The sequence below is a fragment of the Syngnathoides biaculeatus genome, chromosome 3, assembly GCF_019802595.1.
Source record: "Syngnathoides biaculeatus isolate LvHL_M chromosome 3, ASM1980259v1, whole genome shotgun sequence".
NCBI lineage: Eukaryota > Metazoa > Chordata > Actinopteri > Syngnathiformes > Syngnathidae > Syngnathoides > Syngnathoides biaculeatus.
The window spans coordinates 30,150,356-30,163,363 of NC_084642.1; the positions used below are offsets into that span (position 1 = coordinate 30,150,356).

General features: G+C 39.0%; 1 protein-coding gene across 9 annotated transcripts in view; it reads right to left on the reverse strand.

Moving 5' to 3' along the window:
- Positions 1–13,008, reverse strand: part of neo1a (neogenin 1a) — a 230,305-nt gene that overhangs the window by 19,376 nt on the left and 197,921 nt on the right. For all 9 annotated transcript variants that reach the window (XM_061815276.1, XM_061815275.1, XM_061815279.1 and 6 more), the window contains 5 exons: positions 10,630–10,768; positions 6,328–6,377; positions 2,579–2,723; positions 963–1,073; positions 687–881 (listed from right to left, as the gene is read on the reverse strand). In XM_061815276.1, coding sequence (XP_061671260.1) covers positions 687–881; positions 963–1,073; positions 2,579–2,723; positions 6,328–6,377; positions 10,630–10,768 — 640 coding nt within the window. The remainder of the gene's footprint in view (positions 1–686; positions 882–962; positions 1,074–2,578; positions 2,724–6,327; positions 6,378–10,629; positions 10,769–13,008) is intronic.

Consider the following 13,008-nt stretch of genomic DNA (forward strand, 5'->3'; position numbering starts at 1 on the left):
GGCAGCAAGTTAAATAAGTCCAATTCAATTACATAGAAGATTATTTCAGTTCAGTTCAGTTGTGAATTGTTTCCATAAAAAAAACAAACAAACAAACAAAAAAATGGCATTTGAACTGGGTCCTGGAGACTATTTCCATTGCAGCTGTGTTCCAGTTTTTGCAATCTCTACCTGGTGATCTTATTGTTCTGTTTAACAAGTGTAAACAAAATAGTGTACAACCATTACTTGGAGCTGAATTGATCTTAATTTATTTTAAAATTTTCATTGTGGTTTGTTGTTTTATAAACATTTAATATGTTGTATTTTGGATTGTTCAGCAATATTTGAAGTTGCACATTCACATTTTATTTTTATTTTATTTGACGCCCATATTCAGATGCAAGTTACTCAATAGTCACTCCATAGTTGAGTAATTTTTAAACAGGTACTTTCTTACTCTCAAGTCATTATTCTAAGGGTCACTTTTTATGTTTACATCAGTCACATTATTCAAAATTCTTGAAGAGTACAGTACCATATTTAGCTACTCTACCCAACTCTGGTTGGAACACACAAACACCAGCAGTGTGACCAAAAACAGATCAACAAAATTGGTACATCTTTGAAAAATAAGAGAGAACTTGCAAGGAGATTAAATCAAGCATTTTACCATTTTCAATTCCTTGTATGCGGCTTTTTCTTACCAAGGTTTTCAATGGTGTAGTAGCGCTGCTTGTAATCTACTTTAATGGTCTGAGCATGAGGGCTGCCAATGCCATAGCCAATGCTGTAGCCACGTACAACAATGTCCTGGTTTTCTGGTGGCGTCCAGCTCACCACAATGCTGTTGACCAGTGGACGGACGTGAAGCGAGCTGGGTTGGTCTGGGACACGTGATTCTGGAGGTTCAAAATTACAACTTTTATTGAAGGCAAATCCTGGATGAGAGGGTATTGAAGAAATAAAAGTGTGACTATTACCATCTAGGTCACTCTCAAATGTCTCTGTTGTAGTCCAGTCCGTGGCTGGGCCTGTTCCGTTCACTGTTGTGGCAGACACCCGGAAGGAATACTCTGTTCCACGCTCCAGACCTGGACCACGAAAAGCATAAAAAGTATTACTTTTGCCCTAGTTCTTTTTTTCCCCCCTTCTTTTGACTTGTGGGGTTTTGACTTCTGTTTTGGTAAAAATATTTAATGGATGCACAAAACCTCTCTGCAGGATCCAAAGAGTAAATTTGTAATACCATCTCACCATGGCACTGTAAAGCGATGTTTCCAAATTGGTTTAGACTGTTTTGATTGATATATATATATGCAGCACTTGAGAACAAAATGCCTTAAAAGAAACAGGTTGATGTAAGTCGAGAAAAAAGTAAAAGGATTTTGAAAAGTCTCGATCTAGTTTCACACTGGGGCCCGGGATTTGTATTCATGAGCCCCTACTGACAAATGTTCTGCTGCTATATTCATCCACCCGCAAAAAACACCATTGTAAAATTGTCTTATTCGCTCTCAAGATGCTAATCTTATAGTTAGTACTTACTTCAAGTTCCAACTATTCTGGGCCACCCCTGGGGTAGCTTCAAAAGTCTGCCAAACCCTGTGCCTCCGAGGCTACATCTCCCTTTAAATTCAATTGATTCAATAAACATCTCTCTGTTTCATGCCTGCAGAATCTTTAAACAAGGATAGAATCAACTTTTAAGTGCGTATTCTCTTTGATGCAGCGCGCAGCATGCGGTCAAGCCACTTGAAAAGTTGCTGAGCCAACATCTAATATTAATCAGTGATGGATTTTGGTGATAGCCGCAGGGGATGTAACAGTGGCACACAAACCCAAAGAGACAAGTTAAGATCAAATCATGCACTAATGAAATTATCAGACCACTTAAATCAAAATAAATGCATTCATTTATTTAGTCAAACAATTGGTTACTTGTTTCATTGTATGGAAGAAAATGGAAGTAAAATAAACTGTTGTACATTCATCCATCCATTTTCTATATAATTTATGCTCACTAGAGTTGCGGGCATGCTGGAGCCTATCCCAGCTATCTTTGGTGGGGTACACAATGGACCCGCACAATTTGCCTGGTGTGTTGAAGTGGACTCACATTCAAATCAGTCACAGTTGTATTTTGAATTTTCTTTTTACACTTCTGACAATAATCGTGTTAAAAAGTGGTATATCTTCAACGTGACTTACCTTCACGTTTTCCATTTGTCATGGCAATTTATACTCCTTATTTATTTTTCCCATTTTATTTTTACACTTTTATGGATGTTGACAATATAAAATTGTAATTCTAAATTAATTAATTAATCAAAAAAATTGTTTGTACAGTTAACAAGAGTACAACTATGGTGACATTTCTACCTGGGTCGGATGACTGGTATTTATTTTTTAAATATTCACAGGCGATAAATTGAAATCCCTAACTAATCAAAGGTCAACAAACATTCTGGAAAGAATTCTGCTGTACTGCTGAGATTTTACTGTATAGAGGCTATCCGAGATCGAAAAAGGGATAATACACCAGGGTGAGCTCATTACCAAATGACCCTACCAGAACCAGTCAGTCAGTTTTCATTACCATCAATGAGCTTGGATAGCTGGGTCCCCCCGGTGGTCTCTGCTGTCTCACTTCTCCGAGATCCTTTACGGTATCGTATCTTGTATCCTGTGATTTCTCCATTCTGGGAATTTGAGGGTGGGGGCTGCCACCGAAGCATGATGCTCTATGGAGAGGCAAATAAGGGGCAGTGCAACTCAAAACAACCCCCCCCAAAAAAAAACCAGTGTAGAAGTCTTTTCCCCTCTTCAAACAAGTGCTGCATCCGCAAATGCAGGAAACTTGCATGGACAACATCAGTTTGAAGGAGACATGATAGGCAACAAGAATGTAATGGGGTCAGGAGACTGAGACCAGACCGTGACAATGGCTCCAACATAGTGGCAAGCTGGCATGTTTTTTTTTTTTTTTTCGTCTTGTCTAGTATCCTCAAAAGTTACAATAATGCAGAATTGCAGATGTGGCAAATATGCTTGACCAATGAGTGACCACCAATTGTCTATGTCAGAGATTTTCCAATTGGTGGGACCCAAACCAAAACAGGATCGGAGACAGTTCAGAAAACGGTTTGACTTTAGAAGACAAGGAGAAAAACAAGTACACCATGCAATTTCTGTTTCCCCTGTGTTAAAGCCATCTTTACTTACAGTATTTTCTAAAACCATATACATGTACCTACTTTTTGCATATGTTAGAAAGTAGAGCCACAGACACTGATGAAAAAACGTGTTTAACAGCAGGAAAACAGTAGAAGCTCACTCACACAGAAGCTTTCCACACCTCTCACCCAGACACTCAAATTTTGCTTGCAGACCTACACTGCACGCTGGGATTCATGAATGTGGAACTTTTATGTGTGCTTAAAGAGATAGGTGGTGGCGGGGGAGGAAGCTCAGCATGAGCAAGGAGTTAGTTAATGCTTCCCCACTGTCACACTGATGCACAAAAGGCTGAATGCATGAATAGGTCACACACAATCTCCCAGCGTCCCAGCTGGGAAAAAGGGACAAATTGAATTGCGTAGAGTTGACTTTTCCTTTTACAGTACATAATCAGCCACCACTCATGCTGCTTGCGTTTGTCCATTCTTCTCACTTAAACCAAAATTGAACTCACTCTTGAGAATGTCACAGAGAAGAACATGAGGAGAAATTCTGACTGAACAGAGAATATGGAGCAGATGATTTTTTTTTCCAGGAATACTATGACCTAATTTGATAAGCTGTAAGTGCCCAGTACAATTATACTAAAAATTAATAAGTCTAACAGCAAAGAAACCAAAGAATGAGAGAAATATTTTAAACATTTAAAAATAGAAGGTCAGTTATTTGTTTCACAGTTGAATTGGGCTTGTTTCTGCCTACAGACCAAAAACAAATGTGAAAATTCTCATCCTTTCTATCAAATAACTCCTCCTAACATTTGCGGCAGCACCCATTGTTTACTAGCACTCAAATCTCAGCTGGCACTCCCTCAACATGGGTGGCCAGTTCTCTCTCAAGCTGCTCGTGTGTGATAGGATTATTGAACAGTTTCTTTTTCCGCATTGCTTTGACAGTTCTCTCTCACTTAGTCTGTGTGCAGCCCTGACCAGCAAAGGCCTCTGTCCTCCAACATTTACAGTCAGTGCATGCACTTTTTCTATCTTCTCCTCTGCTTTGAGGCTCTCGATTTATAGTCATGTGAAATATCTCCTGATGAAAATTAAACAAGTTAAGTGTTTGATATAAAAGAACAAATGACCATATTTTATGGAGTGCTGAAACAAAAATGGAGCTTTTTAAGCAATGCATATCAACAATATGTTTACAGAAGGCCCAATGAAGCAAAAGAAGACCCTGCCAAGAGTCAAACAGGGAGGAGGATCCATAATGCTGTGGGATGCTTTGCTGAATCTGGGACTGGAGGCCTTGACTGTATCACAGGTATCATGCAATCAGAAAACTACTAAAATATTTATGACCTAACCTAACCCAGTGTAAGAAAACTTGTTTTGAGGCGAATATCATGGGTCCTCCAGCACGACCAAAGCACACAGGAATAGTTAAAAAGGCAAAAATGGACTGTGCACAGTATATCTGCGTCCACAGATGCTGAGCGACGTATGTGTTCAAGCATTTGAATTAAGCAGCCTCGCATCAGTTTGTGGGTCAAAAGTTACATTTTGCGCATCAAACAAAAAACATTGAAAAGCAAAACTGCAAATCAGGTTTATCGCAAAGACAGTCACCAAAACGGAAATATATGTGACACAGCACGAATACATCACTGATGCGTGAACGCGGAAGAGAAGCAATCCTTCGATAAGTGAGAAGATGGCGGATGGAAGATGCGACGCCAAATTGAGAGGTGCGAAAAAAGAAATAGCGAACGTGTGGTAAAGTTTCACAGTGAAATGCATGGTGAGCATCGGATTGTCGTAACGCGGAGCTTTCACGACACACGTCGCGGGACCCAAGACATGAAGGTGAAGTTAGCGTAGCGGAAGAGTGAAGTTAATGTTCATCTACTTTACTAAGAGAACATCATTATCCTAATAATAAAAGTTTGGTCCATTTCCATTTATTTCTGAAGTAATTTTACTTCATCCTAAAAAATGAAGGTCTGCCTATAATGGTTGATCTTGTCTGTACATGTTTTAATGAGGAATCTATCTAAACTATCGATTAGTCGTTGTAAGCCTACAATAAACAAGCCTATGGCCCACTGTAGGTCTTCTAGGCCAGCTTCCTGTTTTCATCAGGAGCCTGTTGATCCCTGCAGCCATCACAGCAGCCTATTGAATCAGCAGCGTCACACAAGAGCTACAGTGTGATGAACTACAAATAATCTGATTAAACAATTACAGTTAAAAGACTAATATACAAAGACTTTCTCTCAGACTTGGAAGGTGTTTAAATATAGCTAGACAACAAAAGATGAAATATCATGCCAAGCAAAAGATGGAGAATGAATTCAAAGGGACATTTTTTGCCCATGTTTGCCTTGGGCTCCAAAATCACTCGCCCCTACGCCCTGCTACAAGGCAGTGCCACCATGACAACCATAGCGTGATTAAGAGATTGTGCATTGATGAAGAAGGCAGTCGGATAGCTGTCAAAACTAATGTGAAGTGCAGAACACACTGACCATCAACACATCAAACATATGTCTCGGTAATAAAAATATAGGCTGCAATTTGGCACCAAGCCACTTCGAGCCTGGTCTTCTCCGATGCGACGAATTGAAGCATTTTGTGAAGTGAGGGGGGGGAAAAAATTAAACCATTGACACTCTTCACACACGGCAGATGGAGCGTGCTCAATTTAACTTTTATTAGGTAAAGCTTTTTAGTTTTGACGCAGGCAATTTTGATATACCAGTATGGCGAACCTGGGCAATACACATCCTGTTTCAGTTAGCCAAGTGGCGAAGTGGCAGTGGTAACCTCAGTTAAACCACTCGAAGCATCATCACGAAGGTGTCTCATTACACTCCATTTCAATTCTCCTATATTGCTTGTTCACAATTTGGCTTACATATCCATTTAGTAGGATGTCTTTAGCTGTAACTTTACTGAGAGAGTGTGACACAAGTGGAAAAAAAAGTTCTGACAGCTAAGCGTGGTACTGATGAGACAATTGATAAGCGTTCACACACACTACGCCAGCTGGTGCTCCTGGCTGTCTCATGCATCCAACCACATATGCATGCACACACAGCACTGGTTCCATAAGTGTTGGCAGAGAATCTATTTTGCACAAGAAGAAACCTTTTAAAGTGTGGCTTACTTTCGAGTTCTGGACCTCCAGAGTGAAATTTTGAGGAGGAGCACTTGGCACTGTGAGGAAGCATATAACCATGTAAAGATCAAATAAAGGTAACACAAAACACACACAATACAAGGGCTGCAAAAAAAGTGGCTGCATTTTTAATTCTTAGTTTTCCTAGAGGGGCAAAAAAGGACTGAGTCAGCCACAACTTGAATCAGTTTCACGACTTCAAAAAACGAGAGGCCAGAAATTTTCATCATAGGCATACCTGAAGTATGCGTCCTGAAGTATTATGCGCACCCCCAAAGTTGACCTAAAAAAAAATCTGAAAAACCCTTCTACCAATGTACAATATGCACCACCAATTTGTTGCTAGCCATATGCTAAAAATATTGGGAATTATCTGTATTTATATTTTAAGTTTGTACTTGTATTGTTTTTCAACAAACTGTCTGTACAGCAATCATTAATAATAATCATTGTGTACGTGCTGATCATGTAGCGGTAATTTCATCTCGGGACAGGCCACAGGACACACCTGTCCTGGTCCCCTCTAATTGTCAGAACAGAATCCCTCAACCAACTAAAATAAATGCTCAATGATAGTATAACATTTTATTAATACGGTTGATAACACATATTACAGTCTTAAATAAATATTTAACACTGTTTGACTTAAACATTTTTTGGATTAAATATTTGTGCATAAAACATTTGTGCATAGAGCAGTTCATCCTCTACATTATAGATCCTTAGCCAAGACTTCAAAAGCAACATCTGGCTCATCTCCAACCTAAAAAATATCTATCGTAGCTACCTTTGGTCACTTGGTACAGTTCTGGTGCCTCCTGAATTCATGAAAAGTGATCCTATTGTGCTTCTACAGCATGTCATCCTCTGTGCCATCCATGGAGTTTGTGGATAAACATTTTTTTTTAATCCCAAGAGTTTTGGTTCCGCAGCGCAGCCTCTCGCCCACCTGATGCCATAGCTTTTCCTATGGCGTCAGGTGGCTATCAAAACAACACGAGGTCAAACTACGTAGAAACGAGTGTAATGGGCACATTTGAAAAAAAAAAAAAAGCGACCATTTCAATTGTGTGCACTCTCCTTTTTTTTAATGTGCCCATGACGCTCGTATTACCTAGTTTGAGCTCACGTTGTTTTTATACCCACCTGAAGCCATTGAGGCGAGCTATCGTTGTTTTGGACTGGGGCGCTACTTACGGGTTTGCGGCGTCATGGGTACAAGTGATAACTAACCCGAACACATTTAATTTAAAAGCAGCTGGACAACTAACATTTGTAGTCGACATTTTTTGTCTTGGTTTAAGTTAAAACAAACTCACGGGCAGTCGTTTCTGATCTTTGGTGCAGTAACAACAAACATGCTACGCTCGTGTAATGCAAGCTCCCCGACGAAGTCATAGAGTTCAGGTTGGAGGGCCACATTACCGTAATAAATATAAATGTGCAACATAAGACATCGAATATCATATCGAAATGTATATGTACACCTTTTTTTAACCACTCTATTTTAAGTGCCTGTATACAACTATCAATGTGATTGAATTTTTTAGTTTTCATTAACACTTAAATATAATGTGCTCTATTAACTTTTTGAAAATATTTTTGGAAAAATATGCGCATTATTTTCAAGAAATAACGGTACTTCACCTATGAGAGGAAAAAAAGTGAAAAAAGTCCTGAAATCAGAGTTCCATTTTTAAAGAGTTTGTTGGGAAATTATGGTGGAAAGTAATTATTTGGCCAATAACAAAAGTTCATCTCATTATTTTGTTGTCAATGTGTAAGTCTACGCAAGGTTTTCACCCACTGTTCCAGCTATTTTGGCCCATTCCTCCATTCAGATCTTCTCTAGACCAGTGATTTTTTGGGACTGTCACTGGGAAACAGAGACTTTCAAATCCCTCAAAAGATTTTCTTTGAGGTTGAGATCTGGAGACTGGCTAGGCCACTCCAGGACCTTGAAATGCTTCTTATAAAGTCACTCCTTCTTTTCCCGTGTGGCGTGATTGGAATCACTGTCATACAAAAAGACCCAGCCACATTTAATCTTCAATGCCTTTGCTGATGTAAGGAGGCTTTTTTTTACTCAAAATCTCGCAATACATGGCCCCGTTCATTCCTTCTTACAGGTTTCAGTTATCCTGGTCCCTGTGCAGAAAACAGCCTCAATGCATGATCTTTCCACTCCCATGCTTCACAGTAGGTGTGGTGTTCTTTGGAGGCAACTCAGTATTCTTTCTCCTCCAAACACGACGAGTGGAGTTTATACCAAAAAGTTACATTTTGGTTTCATCTGAACATATGGTATTCTCTCAATTCTCTACTGGATCATTCAAATGCTTTCCAGCAAATTTTAGATGGGCCAGGATATGTACTGTCTTAATAATTCCCTCTGTTGACCCATGTTGTATTTTTGCACATGGTACATTAGGGCCCCTTTTCCAGTTTACCAAGTTGGCATTTGCCATTATTGACCAGTGTTGTACATTTGCACATGATACTAGTTAGTTTGGCTACAGGCAGATGGCACCACCTCCAGGTGAAGTTGGTCACATAAACAATCCAACATGGCAGTGTGCTGAGTGGGGCCCATTTGTGAAAACAACGGCAAGTATTTCCCCAAAATATGCATTATAGATCAGCTGTAGTTATGTATTTTAATATTATATGTAATGTTAATCCATCCAAGAAGATGAACTGATAAAAAACAGTGCACGAATTGATTTCCAGTTCGACCCATACGTGCATTTTTGTTGTTTTGTTTTGTAAATTGTGTTAGTCATGTCCATGACAATGCAAGATGTCTGCCATGGTGTGGTATATGTTTTATATGATTTGTACTTCTGCCTCAAATCAAAATCGAACTGTTTTGTTGCATTTCACAGGAAGTTGTGCCTTTTTGCTTCATACTTGACTTGTTTCATGTCTACATGAACATAGAACAGCAGAAGTACATATACACATGCTTATCTTGTAAAATCAGTGTTCGAAATGTTTAAGTTTAGTTACCTCCCCAAATGTAACATTTTGTCAAAGGTGTCCACGTAATTTTTGACACATTGTGATATTTTAGAGAGTTACCAGCCACAGGCATTAGGGTACCCCATTATTTCGAACACTGAAAATGTAGGACTTTAAAAAGCAGTGGTTGCAAATTTTACCTCAGCAGCATAATTTTATTTTTCTGAGGTTGTCTGCACATTTTGTATGATTATATTTTGAGAAAATAAACAAACGTTGAAAACATTGACCCCAGGTAGCGAGATATTGCGTGGAGCGCCAGAACGATGGAGATTATCAGTGGTTTTATATGTCTTCCATTCTCTAATAGTTGCTAACGTAGTTGATTTGTTCACACCAAGATGCTTATCTATTGCAGATTAAATCTTCTCACACTGGTGCAGGTGTAAAGTTTAGTTTCTGGTGTCCTTCCACAGCTCTTTGGTCTTAGCCACAGTGGAGTTTGGAGTGTGACTGATTAAGGTGGGGGATCAATGTCTTTTATAGTGAAAAATTCAAACAGGTGTCTTTAATATGGGTAACGAGTGGCCCAATGCGTTGATTGCGATTGACAAGTCAATCTCCGAGGCAATTATGGTTGATTGATTGCGTGCCCCGCCCACCCCTCCCACCAAAAAAAAGACGTCAGCCTATCATCCATCTCGTCGCTGGATTCAGGTGTGGTCAATGCGTTGATCACGAGGGTAGATTGATTGACAATTGGTTTGACCAATCCTGGCCTCTTCTGATGTGTCACTGCATATGTGCACATAAAGGCAGGTTCCAGTGAGCTGGCTTCCTTTTTACCATCTGTCTCTTGCTTTCTCCACAGCAGTCGCCGCAATGCCCCCCCCCCCCACACACACACATTGTGCTGACGATACGCGCAGCATCCCCCCTCCCCCTTTTGAAAAGTTGATCTTGGGGCAAAAGAGTGGGGACCGCTGCTCTAAAAGAAGTTACTGGTCTGTGACCAGAAATCTTGCTTGTTTCTAGGTGACCAAATACTTATTTTCCACCATAATTTCCTAATAAATACATACATACATAGGTGAGGTAAACCTATGATGAAAATACTTTTATGTGGGAGGACCTGTACCATTGGTGGCTGACTAAATACTTTTTTGCCCCACTGTATCTCAGTGAATTTGGATTTTACCAGTATGTTTCTGATTGTGGTTGTACAGTACTTTGTTTTGATGTAGAGCAGGACTGCATCATAATGAGAGCTGCCTGTAAAATATTGTCCATTTATAAATGAGTTCACAGTACAAATTTGTATCCACTGACCGTCAGACAGCGTGCGGACCATTATGTCATCAGTGGAGACACCTGGACCATGCTTATTGTTGGCCACCACACGGAAACTGTACTGTGTGTTTTTCTTCATCCCTGTCATGGTGTATGACAGGCCATTGACATCAACATCCTAGATGATAGACAAAAGTATGTGATTAATCAATTAAAAAGTATTTGGACGAGAAATATACAATGATATCTTCATTGTATTGAGAAAAGATAAAAAACAATATGCATTAAATGAACATTTCTCATTAACAAGCATAGGTGTAGTAATTTCATTTGCACCAAGTCAATGCTTTCTTTACTTTTTTTTTTAAAGACCCAGACTACTTTAACTGGTTGAATCCATCATATTGTCACGGCGACAACACTGAGGTTTCACAATAATGGGAGCAATAAAGCATAATCCTATCTCTCTTATCAAAATTAAGATTATACAACTGTAACTGTTCCTCTCAATTTATGCTTCACTAACTAGGCCAACCAGCTTGTCTTAAATTGCTCAAAGCCCATTTGCATTCAGTTCTTCGTTTGTCAAACCTAACAATCCTTCCATAGAAATGTAATTCTACCTTCTTAATTTGGATCACATTATTGTCTTTAGCAAATTTATACTTGAAGATGTACTACAGAATACAGAAAATTGTAATTTTTCTTGGGAGATAAGGTCTAAGAGGTTATTCCTTTGCAGGCTTTCTGCTTCTTAGTTTTTACCAGCTCATCTCAAGGACTATCCTCCAGGGAGCAGAGGCATCATTACTCAATGCACTGGATGACGTTTCATCCATTATCATATTAAAGCCTTTTTAATGCCTCACTAGCTTGCGTGTGGTAATATTGAACCTTTTGAATTGTGCTGCTGTGACACCTGCAGAAAACAGAAAAAAGACACCATCTATTACTGTACTGAGCTTTTGAAATTACAACTATAACCTTGGGCTTTAGTCATAATGTGATTTATAAGATTACCAAATGGTGTCTGATCAGTTCCTGAAATGTACAAACTCAATTACAATGAAGTCAGGACATTGTGTTAAACGTAACTAAAAACAGAATACAATGATTTGCCAATCATGTCCAACTTATATCTAATTGAATACCCGAGAAGGACAAGTTATTACATGTGCAAACTGATAAACCTTTTAGCAAATAATCATTATCTTTGAATTTTATGGCTGCAACTCGTTCCCAAAAAGCTGGGACAGTTGGGACAAAAGACTGAGAAAGTTGAGGAATGTTCATCAAACACCTGTTTGGAACATCCTACAGGTGAAAAGGCTAATTGGGAACAGCTGGGTGCCATGATTGGGTTTAAAAGGAGCTTCTCTGAATTGATCCATCATTCACAAGCAAAGATGGGGAGAGGTTCTCCTCTTTTCAGAAGAAAATAGTCAAACAGTTTCAAGACAATGTTCTTCAATTTAGGGATTTTGTAATCTGTCTATAATATCATCAAAAGGTTCAAAGAATCTGGAGAAATCACTGCATGTAAGCGACAAGCCCAAAACCCCACTGTGAATGCCAGTGACCTTCGATCCCTCAGGCGGCACTGCATTAAAAACACCTCATAGGCTCAAGAACACTTCAGAAAAAAAACAATTTCAATAAATCTGATCGGCTTGATCGTTATCGAATGGTAATTAGCATTTTTATGCAGATCAACTGATCAGCTTTAACACCATAATTCCCAGATCCAACCAACGAAAGACATGTACTCCGCAGCGTTGCTCTGTATGTTTGAATCCAAAAGCTAGTTTGTTTTTAGCCTTGTCACATCCTGTGACGTATTACTATAAATACCTGCTGGCCAATAGTTTTTTTGTTGTTGTTGTTGTTTTTTTTTTCAAACTTGTGGGTGAAAAAAAACATTGGCGGCGGGGGACTCTTTTGTGATGTTTGAGACAGAGAACACGAAGTCTATTTGAAATATGTGCAATACTGAAGTACCTCATGGGAGAAGGTCATCTAAATGCTTCAATACAACCAATTTGATTAGGCATCAGAAGAATGCATAGAAAGAGGAGTATGCCGCATTGAAGGAACACAGGATGGAAAAGGAAATGGTAACGACCAAGTGGACGCTAACCCAAATAACAACAGCACCAGTCCAGAATAGAAGTTCAAAAAGTTCATGAGGATAATTTACATATTCAGCTTCAGCTGCATATGCAGCTGTTTTTAGCCTGTTAGGAACCTAATACAGTATTAATCATATTTAATGAGGTAATATGTTTTGTGTTAAAATATAACTATTTCACATTGTACAGTTTTTAAATACACTGTATGTTTAAAATTCATAAATAAATAGAATTAGTCTTACCTTTATGTGGTGCATAAAGACCGTTCTATCACTATAATTTAAACTTT